We start from the raw sequence: 16,401 nt of genomic DNA on the forward strand, positions 1-16,401 counted from the left end.
CCCGAACGTGTTCAGATGACCCAAAGTCCAGTTCGGACGATCCGAACTCCGTCTATAAATAAGGGGTGCCGAGCTCATTTTTGAAGTGCACCAATCACCTCTTCTCTCTCGATTCCTTAGCCTTCTAACTCAGATCTAGGGAATTCTAGGCGTACCATCTGGAATCCGGAAGTGGCATAGCGATCCATGCGTCGTAGCGGAGCTGTGGCCTAGTTTTGAGGCACTCGACAGCAAAGGGCTAACGACGGACGAAGGTATAGCTTTTGCTTCCTAAAAATATTTAGGAGTATGCTTTAGCTTAGTTAAGGCTTTTAGAGCGCTATAATGATAGTAGTATCATTTGGCAGTGTAGCGCGGATTATAGGCGTGGACCTAGGGCTGATAGCACTTTCCTAGTATTTGAGGTACGAAAGTACTGTTCGAGATATCCTGACTGAGTATGCATGTATTATGTGACTGCATGGTTTATATGTCATTGATTTATGCTGCATTCATTTGCATACTGAGCTATCTCCTTCGAGATGTCTGTTAGTAGGGTTTTTCCCTATCCTGTTAGCGGTTGGACTTCCATCGATTTGGGTCCGGCATATCCATTGGTATTATGGTATGGGAGCCACCTCCTAAAGCGACGGCACAGCGTGCTACATACCAGGGCCCGGTCTGTCTCTGTTATCTGATCCTTGACCTTGAGTTTATAGGGAGCTCACTTTGCATGCTTGTATACTCATACTCTCGTACTGAGCGTTTTATGCTCACGTCTCGTACTCTGTGTTTCTGGACACCCTATTCCATGGGGCAGGTTTGCGATTGGATGAGGCGGGTGGATCCAAGAGGGGCTAGACAGTTGTTGGTCAGCTGGAGCTTCGCCTAGGTTTTATTTCTGTTGTTATTGGATTAATACAGCTGTTCGATATGGTTGTATAATTTTTGGATATTTACAGATTCCTTGCCTTGGGATTGTATATTGTTTATGGTTTCCGCAGTTTTATTCTGATATCCGTTTAATTAAGTTAATTGCATGCCTAAGTTCTGTTTAGTAGGTGATCCAGGTAAGGGTCACTACATTTATGGTATCAGAGCATGCAAAAGTATTCTTGGGATTTAGTCTCATTATGAGGTATTTTTGTAGATGGCAAACTACGATGATGAGAGTAGCCACGGAATTAGAGACGGTCGTTGGGGCGATGCCGACCGAGAGCGTCGTCGAGAACGGCGTCATCGTCATCATGACGACGAGCGTTTCACTGTGCATCGATTCTTAGCTATGGGTCCTAAGCCCTTAGTTGGAGGTGAGTCTCCGAAGGATGCGGAGAACTGGTTAGTCCGCATGGAGACAACTTTTCAGACTTTCCACTGCACCAAGGAGCAAAAGATGGAGACCCTGGGTTATCTTCTGGATGGACGTGTGCGTAGGTGGTGGAGGTTTACTTCTGCACCTTTTGTTGCGGCGAGAGGAGTGGCCACCTGGGCCGAGTTTCGCACAGCTTTTTAGAAGCTGTATTTTCCTTCTGCACTCCGTCAGTCGAAGGCAGGTGAGCTACTGAGTCTGTGACAGGGAGCCATGTCTATTGATGAGTATCAGCAGAAGTTCTTTGATCTGCTATCCTATTACCCCGAGATTGCTGATAGCTCTGGGATGAAGTATAATCTATTCCTTCAGGGCCTTAACCCTGAGATCCACAAGCATGTGGCGGTCGGCGATGACATGTCCTACGAGGTTTTTGTGAGCCATTGTCACCAGGAAGAGGACAGCATTTGGCGGAACAGGTCTTTCTCTCAGTCGAGACCTGCTAGTTCTTTGGGTCCCCGTGTCCAATCTTTCAAGAAGTCTTGATCTACTTCTTCTTCCTCTAGCTCTGTTGGTGTTGTCCGTTTCAGTAAGAAGGACAAGTGTGATCACTGTGGGAAGAACCATCCATCCGACAAGTGCCGTAGAGCTTCTGGAGCTTGTTTCCATTGTGGAGAGACTGGTCATATCCGGAGGGATTGTCCACTATCTGGGGGAGGCGGTTCTGGTTCTGGTTCTGGTTCAGGATCTGGTTCTCAGGTCACTGTTCAGCAGAGATCGCAGGGACAGCCTGGTGGGAGTTCTCATTTGAGGCCACGAGCTTCTGGCCAGGTTTTTTCCCTGAGACATGATGAGGCAGTGGAGGAGAATGAGAAAGTCATCGCAGGTACATTTCTGCTTTATGGTATACCTGCTCTTGTACTTATTGACACTGGTGCATCTCATTCCTTTATTTTTGCACGTTTTGTTAAGAGGCATAAGTTACCATGCATTGCACTAGACGTAGTGATGTCTGTTTCTACTCCGACGGGCCAATCTGCTTTGGCTAAGCATCTAGTGATGGGTTGCCCTTTAGAGTTTGAAGGGAACATTCTGTTAGCAAATCTCATGGTCCTGGCGATGGAAGACTTTGATTGCATTCTGGGAATAGATATGTTGACTACTTATCGAGCTTCAGTGGACTGCTATCAGAGATTAGTACGCTTTTATCCAGTTGAGGGTGATAGCTGGTTTTTCTATGGTGAGGGAGCGCGACCCCCGATGCCTTTGGTATCAGATTTGAGAGCCTTTCAAGCTTTAGAGTCTGGCGGGGAAGGCTACCTTATCTATGCAGTTGATTTATCCACTGAGAGCGTTGGGATAGAGAGTATTCCGGTCGTGGATGAATTTCCAGATGTATTTCCTGATGAGATTCCAGGTTTTCCTCTTGTTAGGGAAGTCGAGTTTGGCATAGAGTTGATGCCGGGTACTTCGCCTATTTCTCGAGCACCGTATCATCTGGCTCCGTCAGAAATGCGTGAGTTGAAGAATCAGCTACAGGATCTGTTGGACAAGGGATACATTCGTCCTAGTGTATCTCCTTGGGAAGCTCCTATTCTTTTTGTAAAGAAGAAGGATGGGTCTATGCGGTTGTGCATTGACTATCGGCAGCTGAATCGAGTCACTGTGAAGAACAAGTATCCTTTGCCTCATATTGATGACTTGTTTGACCAGCTGCAGGGCACTTCAGTTTACTCCAAGATTGACTTGAGATCTGGGTATCATCAGTTGAGAGTCCGTGATCAGGACGTAGCCAAGACTGCATTCCGTACTCACTATGGGCATTACGAGTTTCTAGTGATGCCATTTGGTTTAACTAATGCGCCGGCTATATTCATGGACCTGATGAACCGTGTCTTCAGGGAGTATTTGGACAAGTTTTTCGTGGTCTTCATTGACGACATCTTGGTGTATTCGCGTAATATGAAAGAGCATGTTTCTCACTTGCGGTTGGTACTGCAGACTCTTCGAGATGAGCAGTTGTACGCCAAGCTGAGCAAGTGTGAGTTCTGGATGGATCGAGTGGTCTTTCTTGGCCATATCATATCCAGGGAGGGGATTTCTGTTGATCCAAGCAAGATTGAGGCGGTGCTTAATTGGTTGCGTCCGACGACGATTGCTGAGATCCGTAGTTTTCTGGGTCTAGCAGGATACTATCGTCGCTTCATTCTGAACTTCTCTCAGTTAGCTCGACCTTTGACGCAGCTTACCCGCAAGAGTGTGGATTTTGAGTGGTCCTCCGAGTGTGAGGAGAACTTCTTTGAGCTTCGACGGCGGTTGACTTCTGCGCCGGTGTTGGCATTACCGTCAGGATCTGGAGGGTATGTGGTATACACGGATGCTTCTCTTCAGGGGTTAGGTTGTGTCCTGACTCAGAATGGGCATGTGATCGCATACGCTTCTAGACAGCTGAAGCTTCACGAGGACAACTACCCAGTCCATGATTTGGAGTTAGCAGCCATTGTGTTCTCTTTGAAGATCTGGCGTCATTATCTGTATGGCGAGAAATTTGAGATCTTCACTGACCATAAGATTCTCAAGTATTTGTCAACTCAGGCGGAGTTGAACATGAGGCAAAGACGTTGGATGGACTTGCTTAAGGACTATGATTGCGAGATTAAGTACCATCCGGGAGCTGCTGATCTCACTGCTGATGCATTGAATCGCAAGGTGCGACTATCCGCACTTCAGACTTGTTCGATGTCTAGTGCGATCAGTGACTGTTGTACTTCATGATATACCTTCAAGCATAAGAAAGGTATGCAGAGTATCCAGATGTTTGCGATATTATCTGAGCCAGCTTTGTATTCGCGGATCCGAGATGCTCAGATGTTGGATTCGAAGACCCAGCGTTTATCTCGTCTAGCTAACGAGGGTAGCTCGTCTAGATTTCATTATTAGTCAGATGTCTTTCTATGTTTGTCTGGTAGGCTTTTGATTCCGCAGGATGAAGGGTTGCGAGAGGAGATTTTGTCTCAGGCACATCGCACTAAGTTGAGTATTCATCCTGGGAGCAACAAGATGTACAAGGATCTACGTACTCGTTTCTGGTGGAAAGGAATGAAACGCAGTGCTTATCAGTTTGTTTCGAGATGTTTGGTGTGTCAACAGGTCAAGGCAGAGCACCGACGACCTTGAGGATTGCTTCACAGTCTGCCTATTCCGGAATGAAAATGGGAGTTTATCACAATGGACTTTGTGACCCATTTGCCGGTATTCCCGAGGAACTGTGATGCTATCTGGGTTGTGGTGGACCGACTCACCAAGTCAGAGCATTTTATTGCCTATAGCCGGGAGTACAATGTGGATCGTATGGCTCGGTTGTACATTCAGGAGATCGTTCGACTTCATGGAGTGCCTGTGAGCATTGTCAGCGATCGAGACCCCAGGTTCACTTCTAGATTCTGGGGGAGTGTTCAGCGTGCGATGGGCACTACTCTTAGTTTGAGTACCGCCTATCATCCGGAGACCGATGGTCAATCAGAGCTCACTATCCGTACCTTGGAGGATATGCTTCGAGCATGAGTTATGGACTTTGGTACAGCCTGGCAGGATCATCTGCCATTGATCTTGTTCGCGTACAACAACAGCTATCATAATAGTATTGGGGATGGCACCTTTTGAGGTGTTGTACGTGTGACGTTGCCGTACTCCACTCTTCTGGGAATAAGTGGGGGAGAGACAGGCTGAAGGACCGGAGTTTATCCAGCAGGCAATAGACATTGTTGATCAGATCAAGAAATGGATTAAGACTGCACAGGATCTTCAGGCCAGCTATGTTAACACTAAGCATAGGCCTTTGCAGTTCGGTGTCGGGGAGAAAGTGTTTCTGAGAGTGTCACCTTTTTGCAAAATCTCATATTTGGCCTTAAGGGCAAGTTGTCTCCCAGATTTATTGTTCCGTTTGAGATCTTGGAGAGCATTGGCGATTTGGCTTATCGACTAGATTTGCCACCGCATCTTTCCAGTATTCACGACGTGTTCCACGTATCTCTGTTGCGACGATATGTGGCGGATGAGTCTCATATTCTGCAGCAATCTGAGGTTCAGGTGAGCAAGGATTTGACCTATGTTGAAAAACCTATTTGTATCCTGGATTATAAGGATAAGGTTTTGCGGAACAAAATCATTCCTTTGGTTTTAGTTCAGTGGCAGTGCCGAGGCACTGAGGAAGCTACTTGGGAGCTTGAAGACAGGATGCGTGAAGACCATCCTGAGTTGTTTTGATTTCATTCTTTAAGTTATATTCAGTTGCAATCTCTGTAAACGTTTGATTTGAATAAAAAATGTTTCTGATTTTTGTTTTACATTCAGTACTTAAGATCTGTTTTCGAGGACGAAACATCTTAAGTGGGGGAGAATGTAGTAGCCCGTACCCGAAATCAGTGATTAAGTGTTAATCAATTCATTAATCCTACTAGTTAAGAGTAAACTTGATTAAGGGAACTCTTAATGGGTTAACGGAGTTCGGAATTGGATTCAGAAAATTTGAAAATGGTTTGAGGGTCATCAAGTTCGGAGGCTCCGAAGTCAAGGTTCGGACGGTCCGAAGTCAGGGTTCGAACGATCCGAAGAGTGGTTCGGACGCTCCGAACGTGCTGCCGACAGTTGTCATGGATGACGTCATCATGCCGACATAAGCAATGACGTAATATCGGGTTCGGACGACCCGAAGCCCAATTCGGATGACCCAAACATGTTCGGACGACCCGAAGTCCAGTTCGGACGATCCGAACTCCGTCTATAAATAGGGGGTGCCGAGCTCATTTTTTAATTGCACCAATCACCTCTTCTCTCTCGATTCCTTAGCCTTCTAACTTAGATCTAGGGAATTATAGGTGTCCCATTGGGAATCCGGAAGTGGAATAGCAATCCAGGCATCGTAGCGGAGCTATGGCCTAGTTTTGAGGCACTCGACAGCAAAGGGCTAACGACGGACGAATGTATAGCTTTTGCTTCCTAAAAATATTTAGGAGTATGCTTTAGCTTAGTTAAGGCTTTTAGAGCGCTATAATGATAGTAGTATCATTTGGCAGTGTAGCGCGGATTATAGACGTGGACCTAGGGCTGATAGCACTTGCCTAGTATTTGAGGTACGAAATTACTGTTCGAGATATCCTGACTGAGTATGCATGTATTATGTGACTGCATGGTTTATATGTCATTGATTTATGCTGCATTCATTTGCATACTGAGCTATCTCCTTCAAGATATCTGTTAGTAGGGTTTTTCCCTATCCTGTTAGTGGTTGGACTTCCATCAATTTGGGTTCGGCATATCCACTGGTATTATGGTATGGGAGCCACCTCCTGAAGCGAAGGCATAGCGTGCTACATACCAGGGCCCGGTCTGTCTCTGTTATGTGATCCTTGACCTCGAGTTTATATGGAGTTCACTTTGCATGCATGTATACTCATACTCTCGTACTGAGCGTTTTATGCTCACGTCTCGTACTCTGTGTTTCTGGACATCCTATTCCATGGGGAAGGTTTGCGATTGGATGAGGCGGTGGATCCAAGAGGGGCTAGGCAGTTGTTGGTCAGCTAGAGCTTCGCCTAGGTTTTATTTCTGTTGTTTTTGGATTAATACAGCTGTTCGATATGGTTGTATAATTTTTGGGTATTTACAGATTTCTTGCCTTGGGATTGTATATTGTTTATGGTTTTCGCAGTTTTATTCTGATATCCATTTAATTAAGTTAATTGCATGCCTAAGTTCTGTTTAGTAGGTGATCCAGGTAAGGGTCACTACATAATTCATGTATATCAAGTACATATGAGTGTAATATAGGTACAGATCATGGTAAACCAAGCACATTTCAGTATTTTTTGATGGAAGGTACATATGTGCTTGATTTACCACAATCGGTACTTAACAAACGCTCATACGTACGTGACTTATATATAGTTTGTAACTCGTGAAATTATTATGTCTATTTGTGAAATGAAATTATTTACCTTCTACTGGAAAGTAATGAATTGTGCTTAGTTTTTCACGATCTGTACCTACATTATGCTCATATGTACTCGTCTACCTGATATATGCATTTGTACTTGGTTAATTGTTTGGTTACAAATATAATCCATTACTTTGGAATTGAAATTAGTCTACCTTGTCTGACTACCTAATCAGAGATTTAAGTATGTAAAACATATGTCAACATGTCATTACACATGCTTTGGATATTGGTGGTCGGTACATGAAATTAATCATATCATTCAAGCATATCATAGACATTCTTGTACAGTTACAATGAAGTTGACCACATGTTTCATACTCATGTTCAACATCCTTAAACAAAACAATACTCAAAATTACAAAGAATTTGATCACATGCTTCATACTCATTCAAACATATCATAGACATTCATGTGCTTGACTTACCTTTATATGTACCTTTTTCTCACAACGGTGTACTCGATGATGTACTCGATTGACTCTTATACGTACCCGATTGCATATTGTACGTACCTGATATACATGCCTTGGTACCTCGTGAAATTATGATGTCTACTTATGAAATGAAATTATTTACCTTCTATCAGAAAGTAATGAAATGTGCTTGGTTTGCCACGATCCGTACCTATATTACGCTCATATGTACCCAATATACATGTATTTGTACCTCGTGAAATTATGATGTCTACTTGTGAAATAAAATTATTTACCTTCTATCAGAAAGTAATGAAATGTGCTTGGTTTGCCATGATTTGTACTTACATTACGCTCATATGTACCCTATATACATGCATTTGTACTTGGTTAATTGTTTAGTTACAAATATGATCCATTACTTTGGAATTTAAATTAGTCTACCTTGTCTGACTACCTAATCATAGATTTAATTATGTAAAACATATGTCAACATGTCATTTCATGCTTTGGATATTGGTGGTCAGTACATGAAATCATATCATTCAAGCATATCATAGACATTCTTGTACAAGTTACAATGCAGTTGACCACATGTTTCATACTCATGTTCAACATCCTTAAACAAAACAATACTCAAAATTACAAAGAAATTGATCACTGATGTGGTGATATTTTTCTATATTTATTTGAGTTAATTAATTTGATTAGGAGAATTTGGAGTGATTAAAATTGGTTTTATAGTTACTAATAATTTTTTGCAATTTGATGTAGGAAAAGAGAAGAAGTTGAGCAAAAGATGGAAGAAAATGAGTAGAAAAAGATGAAAAACAGAAAGTTTTGCGCTCGAGCATGCAATTTTTCCGCTAGAGCGCAGAAAGGGAAGAAAATTTGATGCTGGACAGAATTAGTGTGCGCTCGAGTGCGCCTGTGCGAGAAAAAGAAGAAACAAGATAGGAAAGTAGCATGCTAGAGCGGTGGAATCTTGCGCTCGAGCGCACCTATGCGTAGAAATATCCTCGGGACAGAGAAGAGGCGCGCTCGAGCGTCCACTTCTTGCGCTCGAGCGCGCCTGCGATAAGGAAAAAAATTTTTAAAAGAGGAAAGAAGGTTGGGAAGGACTCTAGACTACAAATAACATCTATCACACGAATTGTAGGAGTTTTTGGAAGGCAGAAAACGAGCTTACACGCTTGGCGGCTAAGTTCTCTCCTCTTCTTCTTAGATTTATTTTTCTTTCATCAATTTTTCTAGAGATTCAATGACCCTGCGTGGCTAAGTTTTAATTCTTGGTTGGAAGATGAATCCTTGAAGTTTTATTTTTCTCGTGAGATTTTGATACTTTTATTGTTTGATTCATGGTTTGAATATCAAGAGTTGTTTGAATTTAATTATCATGCTTGTGTGTTTAATTATTGGCTTGATCACCTAGTAATTTTCTCATACAATCTAAAGATAAATTAGATATTGAATCCATAATTTTTTGATCCCTCTAATTTGTGAAGCAACTGCGATTGATAATTTCTGCTTGTGAATTTATTAACTCATAGGAATATCTCTTGACTAGATTAAACACAACCGCTTGTGTTTGTGTTGTTTAGATTCATCAATCTCACTAGTTTGAATGCTACCTTGGGTTTAAACCTTAATCGCTTGTATTTTGGTTGATTCATTGGTAAAGGTTAATATTAGAACACTTGCTTCTATTTAAATAAAATTAAGGTGAGATAGAAATTGAATTTTCAATGATGAATATTCAAATGTAAATTTATTATTATTAGAGAATCGATGATCGAGTGAATAAACTTCAAGGGCGTAGTCGACCGATACCAAGGCTTGTTTAATTGATTATTAGTAAACTCAATTTTAATCTTGCATACTAATTAGTTTGAATTTTAGAATTAGTATTTATTTATTTCCTGAATTTTTAGAAGTTAATTTGAAAAACAAAAAACCCCATTTTATTTATTTTTCGTATTCTTAATTCATAGCACAATAAATTTCAATCCTTCTCGTGGGAACGATCTCTACTTTCGCTACTACATATTTATGAATTTTATTTGACTATGGTTAATTTGGAAATGACGCTACTAAGCACTACCAATCACATGCTTCATACTCATTCAAACATATCATAGACATTCATGTGCTTGACTTACCTTTATATGTACCTTTTACTCACAACGGTGTACTCAATGTTATACTTGATTGACTCTTATACGTACCCGATTTCATATTGTACGTACCTGATATACATGCCTTTGTACCTCGTGAAATTATGATATCTACTTGTGAAATGAAATTATTTACCTTCTATCAGAAAGTAATGCAATGTGCTTGGTTTTCCACGATCCGTACCTACATTACGCTCATATGTACCTGATATACATGCATTTGTATCTCATGAAATTATGAGGTCTATAGTCTACTTGTGAAACAAAATTATTTACCCTCTATTAGAAACTAATGCAATGTGTTTGGTTTACCACGATCCGTACCTACATTACGCTCATATGTACCCGATATACATGCATTTCCACCTCGAAGTTATGACGTCTACCTGTGAAATGCAATTATTTACTTTCTATCAGAAAGTAATGAAATGTGCTTGGTTCGCCATGATCTGTACCTATATTACGCTCATATGTACCTGATATACATGAATTTGTACTTGGTCAACATGTCATTATATGCTTTGGATATTGCTGGTCACTACATGATAATAGTGTATTAATAATAATAAATTATTGTACCTTTTGCGGTTTAATAGTGTATTGTACCGAGTCTATTATATAGTAAGTTAAATAGGGTAGTTTTCAATTGCCATGAAAAAAACATTTTTCTTGTAAATAGTGAGACACGATTCAAATATGCCTGAGCTACTCAATATATTGTCATCTATTATTGTACTGTATTAAGTTTGTGATGTACCAAGTAAAATATGATCTTTGTCAATTTCCATGACACGACCGTGTTCATGTAAATAATCAGATATTCAGTCTATTACATGGATTGAAAATTTCGAAATGGCATATGTTTGCCACCATAAAAATGAACCCAAATAAAAAATTATACAACTTAGACCTTTTTCAATAATCCATTCGCATCAGATAATATAGAAGCTGCAACACGGGCTCGATAAGCACTCATTTTCACATATTTTTATACTCCCACATTTCATCTGTGTCACGGACCAAGCACTCTAGCCACATGCATGTATATACGCCTCATTCAAGTGTGTTACCTTGATCACGACATACTTCTCTCATCAATGCCTCACTGTCCAAAACAAAACCCGATTGGAAGCCGATGCATCCAGCCAAAAATGATTCCAGCAAAAGTTATATTTTTTTAAAAAAAAATTGATTCTCAATACCAAGTATACATTATAATATGGTCATAGTGTTAATCACAAAAACGTTGGCAGTTCCATTTGCAGTTGGGTCACGCAATGAATTCCAAATTCTAAAGACATGGTCAGAAGTTCTATAAACAAGCAGAAACCAATGTCACCTTTGATTCAAAGGGAAAATTATATATTTATATCTTATAAATAGTTCCTCATTCAACATTTGCAGTCTTTCCCTCGTTGCAGATGTCAAACTGGTAACAAAAGCACCATAATCATCATCGATATGCAATTTACGTCTACTGCCTCTTCTCTTCAACTGCCAAAAGACTTCTCTTTAACAAACAATACAAACCAGTATATCATATTTGTTACTTTCTCACAACATAACAACATTAATTTAAAATGATTTGGATTGCTACGAACTTGAACCGTTGTGTTCATGCAATATATCTCAGACCCATTTTCCATACTTTTTTTTTTGCATAATCCGCATCTAAACATTAATGATTTCGAAATCAACATGTGTACCAAACATAAATTCACAAAAAAAAATTTCCTCCTAATATTACTGTGTCGTCCGCACAAATGATGACATTGTATATCATAATGTACAAGTATTTCATATTAAAAACACACACACATATATATATATATATATCTATATATATATATATATAGTTTTGTTATGCTGCCCACTTTTCGTGCCCACTACCATGCCCACCTATGAGGTGGCACTCATCCATTGGATGAACCATTTGTATATGATTCATCTCATCCATTGGATGATTGTCACCTCATAGGTGGGTATGGAGGTGAGCACGGGAGGTGAGCAGCATAGCATAACTCATATATATATATATATATATATATATATATATGTATTAGAAATAACCAAACTAATTAAATAAAAAGCATACTTCAAAGCATAGTCAAAAAATGTGGTAATATCATCAAGATAAGGGAATATAAAACTAGTGGTGTAATAATTTCCTGTGGAAAATATTACACAGGTGAATATGAACAAAATGTAAAGTCTAACAAAATCATCAATATCTAACTCATTGTCGTTGCATGCAAGAGAAATAAGTTTTTCATAGATTTCGGCTCACTTTGCTTTGCCCAGTTGTCCTCCAAATTACCGATAAAGAAATGTAGACTTCATTTTAAGATCCAAATCAACAGGTCGGCCAAAATTTTGCAAAGAATAACTGAAAACTCGGTTGGAGTGAAAAAAATCTTAATATCATTACCCACAATCAAAGAGCATGAATTAACCTCAAACATATTCAAGACGAAATCAATTCTACGGCTGCTGATAGCAAGTTAGGGCATGTCCATCGAATTACCAAAAAAAGTATCCTTTATCATAATACTCTGTTGTTCTCATAGTTTTGGTTTAGTTCTTCCATCACATCTTTAAAAATACTATGAGAACATCGACTACAATATTCTTTAACACTTTTTTTTCTCCCAACATCATCAATAATTTTTTCTTCAATAATAGTTCCTAAATAAATAGAAAAAACAATAAAACACAAAAAAAAGATTACAAATTTATACATAACTCAGTAAACCAAAAATAAAAACTACCATAATTATTTTTCATTAACAATTGTAATACCATTTCAATTGGGGATTTTATCCCTATTTTCAGCACTTATGAATTTGCATAAATAGAAATATTAATTTCAGTATCAAAAGCATTTTGAATAATCATTCAATTAACAAAAACTGAATTCTGATCATATCAACATAACCCTAGAAATTGATAATAACCGGGTGAAAAAAGAACACTATGACTTCATTTCTAAACTTCATCAAAAAAATAAATAATCACATCAATAGAAAAAATAAAATAGAAACGAACAAAACAAACAAATTACGACATAAACAAGAACATATCCCTGGAATTTGGGGATAAAAGGGTTAACAAATAAAATAAGAAAATAGACTCAAAAACACGCAAATAACAAAGCATAATTCAAAATATTCCTCAAACGGGTTCAAATTCACAGTAAAATTTCGCTCCGCAAACATTTTTTTCAATTTACGATCCGTAGGAACTTTTGTCAAACGCTTCTGCTTATCTAACTCCTGATTTTTTCTTAGCCTTTTTGGGTTGAGCAAAATTCTTCATCGTGCGGGCTTTCTGATATGAGAAAAAAGAGGGTGACAGTGAGGATGCGAGGAAATCGGGGAGAGGGGGGCTGGGAAGATGGGTTTCAAGACGGTGGGATGTCGAAAGAAATTGGGAAGAGAATACGACTCAGGATGAGATATGGTAAATTATGATATAATGTATAAAATAGATTTTAAAGTTATAACGTATTTAGGGAGCTGCAAAAAAAAAAATTAAATGACTCAGGTAATGAAAAGGTATTTTGCCTGACAAGGGGACTATCCCCAAACCCAAACTGTTTGGTGATTTTATCACAATTTACCCACATTTTAACCTCTCTATTTTTTTTCTTTTTTCCCATGAAATATTATATTTATATAAAAAGTTAGTAACAATTCTAAAATTTTATTTTAATACCGACTACACGTAGAATTACGTTCACGCGAAACTAGTATATGATACAAATCTGCACAATGACTAATTTCATAAAGGAGATTTTTTAAAAAATATATATATATATATATTTAAATAAGACCAGGGACTTCATTGACACATTGACCCAAATCTCCCAAATACAAATACAATATTTCAATTTCATTTATATGACAAAAACCACAAATTAAAATTACCAAATTAAAAAAAAATATATATATATATATATATATATATATATAATACAAAAGATATTTCCAATGCCGTGCATACGACGCCGTATCAAGGAAGCTTGACTTCAATTAGGCGAATAGCGTAGCTTAGTGGCCGACCCTCTTAGGTGTCCTCTCTTTCTTGAATTCTATGTTGCTGGTTCTTTAGGTTAGGCCTCTCCCCCTCCTTCTCTTTCTCTCTCTCTCTCCAAAGACTTCTCCTCCAAATTAATTTCTTCAACATTGGAGGGATTCAATCCGAATTCCGCAATGGTACTGAATTCCCATGTATATTTTTCATCACTACACCATGCAATTAATATTGTAATTTCCCTGTCTTTAATCCGAGTTTCATATTGAATGTTTGCAGGAGACAATGCTGGTGCCGCCATGGCTGGAAAGGTTGCTAAACACGACCTTCTTCAACGTGTGCCGGACACACGGGGACGCGGCACGGAGCGAATGCAACATGTTTTGCTTGGATTGCAAGAGCGACGGGTTTTGCTTCTACTGCAGGTCATCCAAACACGAAGGTCATCAAGTTATTCAGGTCATTTGTAATTCTTTCTCAATACTTACAACCTCTTCAAGAACAATATTTATAAATATGCCCGTACGTCGAAAAAAGTACTAATTAATGCGTTACTCACAGTAAATATATATTCATATCAGACGTTACACGTACATAATATAGATACACATTTTCTTGAATCATAAGTGTGTATATATATACATCTATATGAACAGATAAGACGATCTTCGTATCACGACGTGGTGAGGGTTTCGGAGATTCAGAAGGTTTTGGAGATAAATGATGTGCAGACATATGTGATAAACAGCGCGAGGGTTTTGTTTCTGAATGAGAGGCCTCAGCCTAAAGGTGGGAAGACTGTGTCTCATGTATGTGAAATTTGTGGAAGAAGCCTTTTGGATACATTTCGATTTTGTTCTTTGGGGTGTAAGGTCAGTGGTCTATTCGTTTTCTCTATCTCTTCATCCTGTGTTTTCTTGTTCCACGTTCTTTCTCCTTTTTCATCAAATTATAATTGGATACAATGTGGCTTACACATTCGATTACACATGTCATAAGTTATTCAACAATATTAAATTATATATATATATATATATGTAAAGGCATGTATTAGGTATAATTTTGAGGGTTAATTAATTTTTACTGAAGTAATTAGATAAAGAATTGAAGAACCTTAGGTACATGGATTTTAAATAGTTTTAGATTAAACTTTAATCTCTCATTGCATTAGAATTTTCAAATTAATCATGTATAGAGTCGTTTGAAATTATAATGATGTAATTTCATAAACAATCTCCATCAACATCATCAATATTGTAAGGTGTATCCAAGAAAAGGATAATAATACTTTTAAAAATATGGAATCCTACCATGGAATTGTTAAATGGTCACACCCTATGATGGATTGAAAAAGAATGACAGATCAAGAAATGGCCACAATATTCGAAAAGCCCTTGTCACCTTCTCATAACCAACTAATGGGCATCATTATCATCCTTTTGGCATGTAATGTATCCATCATTATTTGGGGTTATATTTTTAAAAAATATATAAAATTAAATAAGTTAGTTCAAATGTCGTGTATGGGTATCTAAAATAAAAAAATTATCTGTAAAAATATTAAAATTGTGGATTCACGAACCACGGTCATCATTGATCATTTTCTTGGGTTATATTATATCTCTATGATGAAGATTTGTTCAATTTCTTTATTTTCTTATTGGAGAATGATTTTTTTGTCCTCCATTTTTCATTTTTGAAAAAAAAAAAGAAAAGAAAAAGATGGGTTCATTCATCATTATATGGGTTGTTATTATTTTTTAAATTTTTACTTTGAAAAAAATTGTGCAATTATTCATTTTCTTGAATAAAGAATGATCTTTTTTTTTCTGTTTTTTCCAACAAAAAAAAAAAGCTTGTGGGAATAAAGAGTAATGGGGATGCAAGCTTTACATTATATGAAAAGAATAAGGTAGCAATCCAAAGAGGAGAAGGTATTTCAAGAAGAGTGAATGAAGAAGAAGATCAAGAATTGCGTGAAGGATCACAACAAGAAATATACCCAATCTCCCCTACACCTATTCTTTCTAGTGCAAGAAGAAGAAAGGGTATTCCTCATAGGGCTCCTTTTAGGTCCTAATTTTTTTCTTTAAATAGAAATGGTAAGTTATACAACTCATTATTCATAGGGTTAAACCCAAAATATAAAAAATAAAAAAGTAAATGTGAATAACAATTCAATATTGAGATCGGTATAAATAACATTTACTAGAAACTCTAGTTTTTAATTTGTCACGATATTACAAATTTACTAAGTTAGTTTTTGAGAGAGCATCCCAAACACTTATCAGTTTGTTATAAAAAAAAATTATGTGTTTTTAAAAAAGTTTTCTCAAACACTACCTAGCTAAATGACACACTGACATGCTTTTGAAATAATCAGACCAATACATTTAGTGGCCATTTTAGTTGGTCCATTAATCAATTTTTAAGAATAACGACGATTACATTAGTATAATAATAATGTTGATAGTGTAATTACCACAAAACATGAGT

The 16,401-nt window shown here is 38.0% G+C and overlaps 1 protein-coding gene across 1 annotated transcript; it reads left to right on the plus strand.

Annotated features, from left to right (window-relative positions):
- Positions 1 to 13,947: 13,947 nt before the first annotated feature.
- On the plus strand, positions 13,948 to 16,130 carry LOC140892743 (protein RGF1 INDUCIBLE TRANSCRIPTION FACTOR 1-like). The gene is made up of 4 exons (XM_073301714.1): positions 13,948 to 14,087; positions 14,185 to 14,364; positions 14,562 to 14,777; positions 15,761 to 16,130. The coding sequence occupies exons 1-4, from the start codon at positions 14,085 to 14,087 to the stop codon at positions 15,983 to 15,985; spliced, it is 624 nt and encodes a 207-aa protein (XP_073157815.1). The 5' UTR covers positions 13,948 to 14,084; the 3' UTR covers positions 15,986 to 16,130.
- The last annotated feature ends 271 nt before the right edge of the window (positions 16,131 to 16,401 follow it).

Source organism: Henckelia pumila, chromosome 3 (assembly GCF_033568475.1).
Source record: "Henckelia pumila isolate YLH828 chromosome 3, ASM3356847v2, whole genome shotgun sequence".
Classification (NCBI taxonomy): Eukaryota; Viridiplantae; Streptophyta; class Magnoliopsida; order Lamiales; family Gesneriaceae; genus Henckelia; species Henckelia pumila.